Below are 13247 nucleotides of genomic sequence, written 5' to 3'. Positions count from 1 at the left end.
CAAGAAGTATAGCTGAGAACAGCCATTCAAACGCACACGCTTCGACCGCCTCGCGAGGTGATATTTTGTGTTCTTCGCAACAGGCGCGAAGTGAAGGCGTATGCGCATGCGCATGCACCTCGTCACATTCGTGGTTGTTAGTACGCATATTCGATCTCCGGGTAGATGGAACCGCATATCGCGTTTCCCTTATTAGGATTTGTATATGCGTGATGGTAGATGTTTACGCGTGTTCAGCGCGGAATTGTAAGCGTTTGATATCTTTGTATGCGCGTACAGGGCTCCCTCAAGCTTGCACATAGTGAAACCAAGGCACGCAACCTTGCCCTCGCACGGACCTGAAGGATTCGCGCGCTTGTTTTAGGTTACGCGGTGCTTTAAATAACATCTACGGCTCATTTATGTACGCATCGCTCATCGATTTACAGTTTAGCCTGATTTAGGCGTGGTATTTTATAAAGATGATAGTCTTCCTTGGGGACCTTCGATGCAAGAATTTCGGTGTGTCTGTCTGTCTGTCTGTACATTTGTCTGTTTGTTCACTCGTACTGGCGTCGGGTATTTGAAACGGCTGACCCGATCCGCAGCGGCCACCAATGTTGGTCAAGGTTGAGCGTTCATGCTTGTGCAATTGTCTATTGTAAAGCAATTATTGCGCATGTCTGGGGCCCCAGAACAACGCGCATATATTCTGTATGTGCACCTGTTACTAGAAAACGCATACATACGTCTTTTTATGGACTGTAGCACTTATCACGCTGTGCTTACCATGCAACGCTTGCACGGAACGGGAAGTGTTTTAAACGCTTTGCTAAGACGAGATGGTGGTGGCACCTACCCGTCGCCTCGCATTCTACACCTTATCACCTCTGAGACAGAAACTGCCAGATGGCGCCGACGGCTCACGTGCGACGTGACTTGATGCGCTCGTTCGCCTCCGCTGCATGCTCGAGGCACTCTAGCGCAGCACCTCCAGAATACCATTCACCGATTTTCTTGCGCAGAACATCAAATAAATGTTTCGTTCACTCTCTCCACAAGCAAGACTATCGCCTTTCGACGACATTTGCAGATTACATGCAGATACGGGGCCAATTTTTTCGACTGTACACTCTTAAGAAATCCTATGCTTACCTAATCGTGGGTTAAGTTTTTTACACGCCTAAAGCTTGTGTGGTTTTTCTCCAAGCTTACCAATCACATCTGCTAGGATTGATCAGCGAGCCCCTCTTCATGCATTACAGGCTTGACATACGGGACACTTTTCCCATGCTTACTATTGCGTGACCATCATGCACGCTCAGAGACTGCACTGAGCATGGGCGCCAGAGGAGCGAAAAAACTGAGTGAAGGCGACCCCTCGCCTCTCTGTCCGGCGCACACACCAGTCAGCACATGTCTGCTTGGGTAGCTTCTCCGAAAGAAGCTTCGCCCGCTATGCTGTTCTCTCCACTCCAACTTAGCCGCAGGAAGGCAGAGAAGTTGCTGAACGTTTTGCAGAGAGATTATAAGCAAGACACTTCCGCCAATGACTCTCAAACTATTCTCTTTTTTGAGAAACTGTTTCGGTAAGCCTTTGTGCATTTCAAGGATGCAAAACAATATAAAGCGCGACGAAACATCTCTCAATTTTTTTCACAAATAGACAATTGTTATATCAGACACGCTGTGCCGCACTTGGCGTTCTATCACAGCGAATCATAAAAATGACGTATGGCACGATAGCGTAGTATTTCCCCCACCAAGCATTCAGTTTACCCTATTGTTTACCGAAGATACATAATGAAGTCATATGTATCTGGTTTTTTCCATTGTAAGAAATGCGATGACTATGAGCATCATAAGACATACCACCCATATATTTTTTTATTCATATAGAATACATTCCTAGAAAACGCGACGCACCTAGACAATAGCTAAAAACAGAAGTTACAAAATTTACTGCTGAAATACTTTTATGTTGCTGACAAATCTAAGGTCAGCATACATCGTCAGCTTAAAAGCGAAAGGCAGGGAACAATTTCCTGAATCATACTCTGATGACTGTTTGCTTCAAATCAGTTTTATGGCTGATTGACCGAAGGTAAGCACTTTATCATATGCTGCCGGATATGTCAATTCTTTCATGTAATACAAGCATAGGCAGATCACTAGTGTATTCTCTGCAGACGACTCTTCACTCATATCAAATCTTTCGTGCTCACTTCCGCTAAAAAGAAGCTTTCTTTTCCACGCAGAAAATTCAAGGTTCTATTGAGGCCTTTGAGTGTGTCTGTAAAAAACGCTTTTAAGCGCAGATGTATATAAGTTTGGATGCAAGTGACGAGTACGTGACACATCACTGTCAGGAAAAAAAAAAAAAACACACACATGTTGAAACGCAACATCTCTGGGGAATGAAAACTGATTAGAAAAAAATGAAACTGAATGCTTGTTAAAGAGAGAGAGAAATAGTGTGTCATTGCTTCTACAGCAATTTGTCACCCTCCGCAAAAAATGCGCCATTAAAGCACCTTTCGCAAGTTATAAGTAATAAGCACTCAAGACACTGTTGAAAATCATTATTATCTGCTCACATAGAGTACAAGCGAAGCATGGCAAACTTTCTTACCTATAATTAAATCGTCCATGAGTGGCAGTTCAGTTGTCTCAGTATATGCAGCATTCATGTAGAAATGCTTCCTCCAAGTCGTCAGAGCGTGGTGTAGTTTTTCACATAACAACATACGATCATATTTGGTGTGCTTCTAAAACTCTCATTCAACGCCAGGAATGTCTGCAGAGGTGAATACGGCGAAACGTTTTGCGCTGCGATAGTCAAACACCAACACAGCTCTCGGCTGAATCCGCAACAAATACGGTTTAGAGCACACTTTCAAACGATCATCGACAGCCTTCCTTGAAGAAGTTTCGTATTCCTCTCATGGGACGCGGGGAGAAGGCGTACGAGCATGCGTATGCACATGTCGCGTTCGTGTATGCGAATGCGCATATTCGCCTTTCGGGCAGTAGGCACAGCATACAGCCGCTCCCCTATATGGATTTGTATATGCGTGATGACAAAGGTTTACGCGTGTTTGCCGCGTGGTGGTAACCTTGTGATATCCGCGGCACATGCTTACACGGCTCGATCATGCTTCCACATGACAGAACCACAGCACGCAGACTTGCATCCCGTCGACCTGAAGAAAGTGCACGCTTACTCTTGGTCACGTGGTGCTTGAAACGTCATCCACGACTCATTTGCATGCGCATCATGCCTAAATTTACAGGTTTGCGTGATATTCAGCATGACATTTGCAGAGTATATGCATGTCTGTCAACGTTCATAAATCCCAATGAATTTAGCAATCCCGAATAGTGCTGCCAATAATTCTTTCATCGGTCAGCACTGTTTGCTCAGGATCGAAGCTCTCCAGGCAACTCTAATGCCGTCACTGACCGAATGGCGCAATAGAGCTCATATTTGCGCCTCAGCAGAGCTGGCTTTGGCTGCTAAAAAATACTAAAAAATGAGATTCTCGCACACAGAGTGGCATGCTCAATTGTCTGTCTTTTATGTACCTTTTCAACAAAGGCTCCGTAAGAGTGGTCATAATCACTTTTTTAGTTTCGTAAATATGTGTAACCCCTCAAAAAGTACGCTCCCTGACGCTCCCTGGCTGTGTGTTATCGGTGATGCTTCTAGCAAAGCTGGGCTAAACTGGACCGCTTAGCAGAACGATGAGTGCTTACTTAACTTGTGATCTCGCCAGACTCTCTTCATGGGAAAGTAGGGCCCTCATTATATTTTCAATCACGTCCACTTTGTTGTCTTTTTCCACACGCCCTAAAGTATATCTGCCGAGTCCCCTCTATTCAGCAGCGAGAGTGACGGTGGAATTCCTCACGTCTCCATCGTCTTAATAGATGTATACATATCCTGAATTCACAATTTCATATGGTAATAGAGTGATGTATTGGTTCCCAGGACGTGCGATACACACACAATTTCATTCGTTTAGGTAGTACGATGGTTGTATTTGTTTAGAAACAACTCTTCAATTCCCGTACAGGTACAAGGGAAAGAGATGTCGGCGGTAAGCAGCTAAAGAAACATGAAATCATTACGTGTTGAATATCCCAGCCGCAAGTGGCAACACAATTTCTGCCGCTAATCCCAAAAAAAGGGAAAATGTTCTAAAAGCAAGGGGAAGTCATGGTTGTAAAAGGTTGACTTCGGCCTAGCACAAATATAAACAAGATAACTAGCACCCCGGCTAGCCAATAATAGTTGTTTGTGGGTGACTCGGCTGAGCATGAGAGAGGAGCCTGTAAATCAGCGTCACACTGCGCCGCAAAATGGTAATCCATGACACTGCACCCCCATCCGCAGAAAACTTCTTACAGTATGTGTGCACTCCGTAGTTACACAGGGTACCCAAGGGACAATCAGGTTCGCCCTTGTGTGTTTTTACTGATAAAAGGAAATATGAAAAAAAATCCACATTGATTTCTGGTGCAAGTAGCGGTTCTCGCTTGTGATACACTACAATGCGATAAAAACTTTCTGTTGAGAGGGGAGGGGGGAGAAGAAAAGCTGGAGCCCCATAAGCCCCCCTTCCACTAATACACCCCTGTTCAGTAGAGTTTCTTGAGATCAACATGATTGAGAATCCCTGGCCTAGACCAAAGTGGTGCCTGTATACTCATGCACATGAAAGCTGGTGCGAAATGCTTAAGAAACTTACATTTTCGATAAATTTCCTTCAGGGAAACAGAGAGCTCGGTGTTGCAACAGTAAGCCATTTTGACGACGGGAAAACAGATTTATTTTTTGTTCTCAGCCTGAGTTATTCAGGTAGTATAATATTTGTGGGAGTCTTGAGTACGGTTGAGGAAACTTTGGTTAGTCAGAGTTGGAGTGTTCCCTAAGCACAAATTTTATTTTTCGAGCGAGTCCCAGTGAGCACCACAATGTTGTCGACCTTTGGTCTTATTGTAAAAAAAGCCAATTGGGCAGTTGGTAACGATTCATTCGAAATAAACAAACTATGGGACGCAGTACGTAACAGGAACTAGAGAAGAGAACGACGACACAGGAGCACACTGGTAGCTGAAAGTTCATTTGAGCTGCAATACATATATAGCTTTCGAAATCAGGAGATCTATGGAAATTTTGACCACCTGGTGTTCTTTAACGTGAGCTAATGTCGCACGGCAGATGGGCCTCTACCATTTCACCTCCATCGAAACGCAACCGCCGCAGCCGGTATCAAACTCGTGACCTAGAGGTCAGCAACCCAGCACTGTAGCCACTGATCCACCGTGGCGAACACAAGATGACGTAACATGCTCCCAAAATGAAACGCTGCTCCAGATCAAAGTGCACATAAAATAATAAAAAAGCTGAGGAAGTCATGATAAATTATAATAAGCGAGAATTACGGTAACGAGAGAGAAGCCGCAACACCACAACCACCGTGTTATCTCTGCGGCATAGTTCGCAATTGGGGAGTGCGCAGTCGCACATCATCTGGGAGTTTACAAGGCTCAATGAGCTGGATAGACGGAGAACATGAATTTCCTTTTTTGCTTATAGGATTAACAAAACAAATGCGCCAGTGCGCTAACACAACAACCACATCTTTTTTTCCTATTCATGTGAATAATTAACGGGCTTCACAAAGCATTCCACAGCCACGTTTACGACAACTTCGTTAAGAGTGTAAACGACATACGTTCATTTTCAATAAAGGAACGTAGCTGATCCCTCTGTCATAGAAATCGTTAAAGCAACGAAGTAAAACGTGTCTTCACACAGGTTGTTAGGCGTTTATTGTGCATTGTATCGCCACAAGGAGAAGGCAATGCTACAGCAACAAATTTTGATGTCACGCGAAGAACGACAAGCAGCGTGAAACTTGCAGCGCACTCCTAAAGCACAGAGGTTCCACAAAAAGAAGATAACACGATGAACGCGAACTATCTTTGACACACTTAAAGTTGCCGAGACTTAAAGCAAGCTGCTCAAACACAAAAACAGACGCGCGAAACGAGCACACATGTGGATGCAGGACGAGCTAAAACAGACAATAATACCTGACAGGGACGTAGCCAGAATTATTTTTCTTGGGAGGGGGGGGGGGCACACAGGCATCAGCTTTACTCTGTGACGTGACTATCCGTGGTAGTTTGTGCAGGTGGAGTAAAGGTTCTTTTTCTCCCTCGAAGTTCACGCGAGAGAACTTCGGTGATGTAGCTCGGCTGGGGTGGGTATTTGACAGGAGACCTTCAATGAATTTGAGCAAACTGTATTGCATTTGCATAGGGTGATTACAAGTGGGAAGACTAATTCGCACCTAATAATCGGTGCAACAATGAGGCCCTCACTCTTCTACACATCACTTAGTGTTAGAGCGCAGTGCACTGCGAAGAAGTACGCAGCACAGAGCCTCGCCGTTCTACCACAGCATGGTTACAACCGAGACTGCTCCTCCACGGCCCGTCGTGTGCTGTTTACAATCAAAGAACACAGAGGGTGGGAGAAAGAGAATGAGATGAGGGACGAAAATAACAGTTTGAGCCAGTGCGAATGGCGTTGCGCTTTCCTCTGCCACTGACACCGGTCTCCAATGGACTCCTGATCCCCTCCCGTGGCTCGTATTCCCAAAGCACATGCATCCGCCAACTCTAGTCTCTCCTATTCTTTCGCGCGCAGGCAGACTCTCAATTGCGCTTATATTTGGTGGTTGGGGGGCGGAGGCAGCCAATTTTCCGATTTGTATATAGGGCAAGGTCACAGTTACCAGAGACGAGTTTTGGGCCTGCGAACAGTTTAGTGGGCCGAAACTCGGGAGAAAGTGACTTCTCGTCAGCGCCATATGATGCTGGTCTGAAAACCATGATGCTCTGCGGCGTAACTCAAGTTCCGGCCCTACACGTTCCCCTTAGGAGTATAACTGAGCTCTGGATTCATTAGGTTAGCCTAAACATAAGAGGCCGAGATATTGCAACTGTAAATCCTACGCTCGTATACTCCCCGTTTTAAGAAAATGAGGCTCCGGTTCATAACTCATGCTCGGCCGTAGAGGTGGTGTACACGTATATTGACATAAGACTCCCCCTCCTCTCCCCATGAATATGCTTGTGAAGAGAGTAAGTAAAAGTAAAAAAATCGCAGTAAAATTCAGTAAACGACAGGGCAGTGGCCGTTTGGAGCAGCGGCCTTTCGTCGTGCCATCGAATGAAGTAGTCTTCGTAAATGCATCAGTGCGACGACCCGTCCGATCGAAGAAGACATCGGTTATCGTTAATCTCTGTTAAGCGTAGAAGGAGTAGTCCTCGTCGGGCAGAAGTGCGTTTCACAAGTCAAGGACAGCTCAGCTCACGACGAGGAGTGATAGGTATACGCAGCATGTGTTTGTATACACTCATAATCATATTTTGGTTTCGCCCCCATTGCTGAGCAAAGTTCTTCCTGTCGATGCTTGTGACTGCATGTCTATGGGAATAATTTTTATGTTAAGCTCTATATGTCAGGCAGCCCTGACGAAGTGATAGCTTTTAGTCAACAATTTTTACTGTACTGCGCGCATCCAAGCATAATTACGATCCGCAATAGGTAATTTTTTAGTTTTCAATACTGTTAGCCTTCGAGCTTTTATAGGGTGGGACAGTGTACAATACTGAAAAACTAAATGCAAGCAGTATAAGAAGATACAAACAGCATCGCACAAACAGCACAACACAGAATAAAAGTTCCGCCATATCCACGAAGTGAATGATGATGAGTGGGCGAAGCTCCGGAGGTAAACCTGGTAAACCATGAATCCTCTGTACATTTTGCCCACTCGATTTTAATACATCGCTCCCCCTAGCGTACGTCGCCGCACTAAATCGAACGATTGCCTTCAACCAATGACACGCGCCATATGTGACATCATTCCTATTTTATAAGATCTCGCGTCTTTCATCAACTACAAGTACTGCTTTCTAGTTTATAACATCTTGCATCTTTTCATCATCAGCTACAAGTACCACCATCTAGTAAACACTACAAGAACTAAATGAGAGGTGGCTACATACAGGAGACGGTACTGCCATCTAGTGAACACTGCAAGAACTAAACTAGAGGTGGCTACATACAGGGGACGGTACCGCCATCTAGTGAACACTGCAAGAACTAAACTAGAGGTGGCTACATACAGGCTACAGGGGACGCATAGCCCTCGCCCTAAGGAGCTTCGCCCCTAAAAAATGCACAGGGATATCTGACGCAGGTAACATTTAAGGTACCCTTACAAGTATACCTGCAACTTATGCTGCATGTCGGCAACACGGTTTGTCAAGCGTAAAGTTTTCAGGCAAATTTTCTCGCAACCCTGATTGACATTACAGTTGCACTGTAACTTTTGATAGCAATGAAGTACGCCAAATGTGGTGGTTCTATCGTGAAATCTGCGAGGCCAAGATAATCATTGTTGAAAAATGATCACTTGGGCTTAATCAAAAATGGCCCCGCTGTGGGGATCTAGTGGGTAATGTACTCGGCTGCTGACCCGCAGGTCACGGGATCGAATGCCGGCTGCGGCGGCTCCGTTTTCGATGGAAGTGAAAATGCTGTAGGCCCGTGTGCTCCTATTCGGGCGCACGTTAGAGTACCACATGCGGTCAAAATTTCTGGAGCCCTCCACGACAGCATCTCTTATAATCATATGGTAATTTTGGGACGTTAAACCCCCCATATAAATCAAATCAATCATTATTCAAAAATGCACCTGATCCCAGACTATATCTATTCGCACATAAATAGCTTGTTCACTGCTAATTTGCAGTGCAGAACGCACGCACACCCACACACACACACACACACATACAACACACACACAAACACACACAATATATATATATATATATATATATAACAGACAATAATGCCAAGGAATGTACAGGGCAAGTTATTAGAACAAATGGAATGTAAATAAGAAGAAATAAAACTGGGTGAAAAAATAACCAGCCGTGAGCAGCAACATGATTTCTCAAGCGTTAATTCACAGACAAATTGATGGTTATTTTTTCAGCCACTTTTTCTTTCTTCTTATTTACATTCCATTTGTTCTAATAACTTACCACATACGTTCCTTGACATTATTGTCTGTTAGATCTCATTATTATTGTGTCAAAACACGGAAAAACGAGCCCTTAGCTATACCTTATTTCCCTTACACACACACACACATATATATATATATATATATATATATATATATATATATATATATATATAATAAACGAGCGCTTAGGTATACACTTCTTTCTTTTATATATATATATATATATATATATATATATATATATATATATATATATATATATAAAAGAAAGAAGTGTATAAAAGAAAGAAGTATATATATATATATATATATATATATATATATATATATATATATATATATATATATATATATATATATATATATGCCATGCTGAAGTGTCGGCGCAAAATGTCAAACGTAAGGCTAACAGCCAGCTTCACAAGTTATACCTTGTAAGTGTCCTTAAGAACATGTCAGATGTCAAGAAAGATTTCCTTGAAGCCTTCTTCTGCGCGAAAGCGAATAAGGTCGACATGCCTTTTAGGCTAATTGTATCTGAAAAGAATACCTGGCCAAAATGTGTTGTGCTCTACCTCTACCTGCAGAAAACGTTGAAATACCTAGAAGTAAACAATCCATTTCTGGTAAAAAGTTCTTGTGAAGTCTAGGAGTTCATTTCGTCGCGTTGGAATAACATTCTATTCACCTTCGCTGTAGATGTCACGGACCTGTACTATTCTATTTCACATGACTCATTGTTACAATGCATTGGGTTTGGCGCCTCAAAATTTCAGACCCAGTCTGGCGTCAGCGTCAGTGGGTTTTCAGAGCTTCTAAGGTTTTACCATGGTCCTTCAATACTTTTTCTGGTCATGAAACTCCCGCGAAAGTTTCATATAGGGACACAAGTGGCCACCAGAGGCGCCACCGTAAACAGGAGGGCATCGATCGGCCGCGCTTGGCAGGGCTGTAGCGCGTTCGCGGAAGCGTTTCCCATCAAATACACTTCTTCAGATATTTTCCTTCTCCGTGTTATCGCTAACAAATCATAGCAGCTATTAGTATTGTCAAAGTGGTCCATGATGCGCGTTGTCAAATTGCCTAAGTCTTTGACTGCTGGCAATGTTTTAACTGAGTTCGTCTGTCAAGTGACGCGCATTCGTAGCGTTCCTAAATTTCTCGATTCCTGCATAGCCGCTTTTGGGGCTTAAACCGAACACTGTGACTGGTTCTAGATGACTGAAAGGTTAACATATTTTGCGCTAGAGATTGCGGAGCAGCCGTGCTCTGGCTGCACGTAACGTTCATTTTCGGAATAACTATCACTTTATTCCATATGGCATCACGAAGCAGCCAATAGAAGTTCGCGTGCCAATAAACAAATCTGTGTATCAGGGTGACTTGACATTAATAGCCTTGAAGTACCTCTTGAGGGATATCGTTAGTGAAACATAGCTGAAAAATTAAAAGCTCAGAATGAGACACCACAAGACAGAGAGGGATGCTCAAGTTGTGCTCTTTTCTTTTTTTTCTTTGATGTCATAATTAGCGCCCCTGATTTTAAAGATTAAAAAATGAGATGAAACTGTTGTGAGCTGCTAGATATAGGCACTACGTGCTATTTCGAAGCGAGAGCTTTTGTTTTTACGCATGCAGATTTGATAACGCAGCCGAGTTTTGATATACGCGGCTTTTTTTTTATCCATTCCCATGTACTCTCCCAATGACCACGACTTCTAAGTCCGCGTTCTAATTAGCCACCCTGTTCCTTCTACGCGCACATAGAAATCAACCAGGATCTTCCTTCAACCCAGTTATTCAGTTTAAACGAATCAGTTGTACATGAAACTGCATTGCTCTTTTTGAATATTTCTAGAGATTTTCTTTATGCACTTAGATATCTCTTTCAATCCAACTTGAGCTTTTTATGTGCGAGATATTTCTGCCTAACGAAAGCAAATCTGTGTGCCACTTACCTAGCAGGGGGTAACATTTTGAATTTGGCAACTACGCTACGCGGCAATCGTCGAGAATTCGAAACTGCCATGAGCACAGGCACATAGTTTATTCAAATCTGCGTTTCAAAACTGTGGATGAAAGTTGGGAGACGGAGTGGATGACACAACAAAAATCATTGAAAAAATTTATGTCCCTGGTTTCCTCCCTCCTTTGGCCGGGCAGGATAAACGACGTCCGCCAGCACGAAACAGTTTGTTCTGCTCACGCGTAAAAAAATGCAGACGGCACTTAATAAAAAAGTGCACAACTTCTGCCGTAGTGCTCACGAAATGTGAGCCACAGCCAACACTGGCCGAAGAAGTGCGGTCGTCCAGCAGGATGTTCTCAACAATGTTCATGTAAACACTGGCACAGGCTATTTTGTCCACCGTGCACATTTCCACATGTTCTTCCACAATTTGCAAGAGCCGCAGTAATTTCTCCGATGGCACTTGCAAAAATCCTCTTGTCTTGATTTGAGTCAATGCAGTTGGCTCTCGGGAGTTGCTTCTGAGTGTTTGGAGGCAGTCCTTGCAGCTTATTTTAGCAAACTTTTTTGCTACATACCCACCAAGGTAATCCAAAATACAGTCCCTCGTTGACTCGGGATGAATCATGTCTTGCATGCATTCAGCAGGCTCCAGCAGTATATCGTCAAAAAGAACTGCCAAGGTATCAATCTGAAACATATTTTGCGTTATCACAATGGCCAGAGTGAGAAATTTGTAAAGTAAAATATAAAAATGCAGAATAAAACTTCTAGGCGCTTAAGCAAAAAAAAAAAAAAAAAAAAAAAATTTTTTTTTTTTTTTTTTTTTTTTTTTTTTGCTTAAGCAAGTGATCTTATCTTCTTTCTAATATATATATGTGTGTCGTAGTAGTAATAAATCAGTTGAAAGTCTGCGCTCGTCCTCGTCTCTTATGTTAGTTGTCTGAAGTTTTACGCGCCTAGAAGTTTTATATGGATTACCAACTAGCCCAATCCCACACTTTACTTAAGCAGAATAAAAGTCTGTTCTATATCATACGACCAGACGTGCATGTCATTAGCATCAAAAAGCTAGACGACATTCAGCACGTTTACGATGCACAAACACCCTACAAGCAGCATTGGTGGGTGCTATTCAAATGTTTACCTGATTAACAGTAGGCTCTTTATGTTGAAAGAGATCCTGCATTTTCAAGAGGAGACGCGGACCATCCCCTTCAACCGAGGCTCTCTGTGGAGGACGGATCAAGTTGTTCACCGAGAGCAACCGGTAAATGAACAAAAATTGCTGAACAGTTGGCTGTCCCCCTGCTCCAGCGACATGTCTTGCGATGCCAAAAAATCTCTGAAAAATATAAAAGTGTGAAGAAAACGTCTTCAACGAGCAAAAACGTTTAAATGTACCTCGAGGTGGTCTTGTCCAAAGTTGCCAACTAAAACATACTTTGGCGAAAGCCACAATTCAGCAGCTTTTCAACAAGCGTCACTGTGCTGTGCAAAGTCATTCTCAAAGCATTGCATGTTGGCTTGCTGAGAAAGAAGAGTTGCTTTTGCTTTGGTAAACTCTGGTTGTAAGTGTGCCACCTGTCAAGCCATTCGATGTTCTCCTTCAGCGTCTGAAAAACAATCTGATTTAAGTGGAACTTCAAAGGATGTGACAGTAGGTTTGAAATATTAGGGCTTACAGAAATGTGTTCCGCTTCATTGTACTGCACATCTTGTGGCCTTTTAGAATTGAAGCAGTCGAATAGACTATTCATTCGCCTCGCAAAATCCGAAGTTGCTTTGGAGCCACGAAGTTTCACACATTCTTCTCTACTGCGATAGAAGTCCATTGCTGAAGCAGTGCTTTCACTGAAGAGCTGAAATGTTTTAGAGAAGTTATATGGCAGAGTGTTGTATTCTGATGAAGCAACACCACTTTTTGTTACACATACTGATTAATGACTCATGCTAGAGCAGCTGTTATGTCTTACCTGGACAGCAAGTCTCACACTCAGTTTTTGGAAAGCGTTGGGGCTGATGTGAGCTTTCGTAAGCTTTGGCACAGCCCGAAGTCCAGCTTGCTGCTCCTCGTAGTCCAGCAGAGCTTCAAAGTGGGAATGCTGTACTTCTTTGTCACCAGGCAACTGTTACATTTATAAAAAGGCTGTGAGACAAAGTTAGCCAGAGCACTGTGATGA

At 43.3% G+C, this 13247-nt stretch overlaps 1 protein-coding gene across 1 annotated transcript; it reads right to left on the bottom strand.

Moving 5' to 3' along the window:
- Positions 1–11123: 11123 nt before the first annotated feature.
- LOC142776427 (uncharacterized) lies at positions 11124–12346 on the bottom strand. Its single transcript, XM_075880060.1, has 2 exons — positions 12212–12346; positions 11124–11755 (listed from the first exon to the last, which is right to left on the bottom strand). The coding sequence occupies exons 1-2, from the start codon at positions 12251–12253 to the stop codon at positions 11222–11224; spliced, it is 576 nt and encodes a 191-aa protein (XP_075736175.1). The 5' UTR covers positions 12254–12346; the 3' UTR covers positions 11124–11221.
- Between the last annotated feature and the right edge of the window lie 901 nt (positions 12347–13247).

This window comes from Rhipicephalus microplus, chromosome X, assembly GCF_043290135.1.
Source record: "Rhipicephalus microplus isolate Deutch F79 chromosome X, USDA_Rmic, whole genome shotgun sequence".
NCBI lineage: Eukaryota > Metazoa > Arthropoda > Arachnida > Ixodida > Ixodidae > Rhipicephalus > Rhipicephalus microplus.
This window is presented reverse-complemented; position numbering and strand designations above follow the sequence as displayed.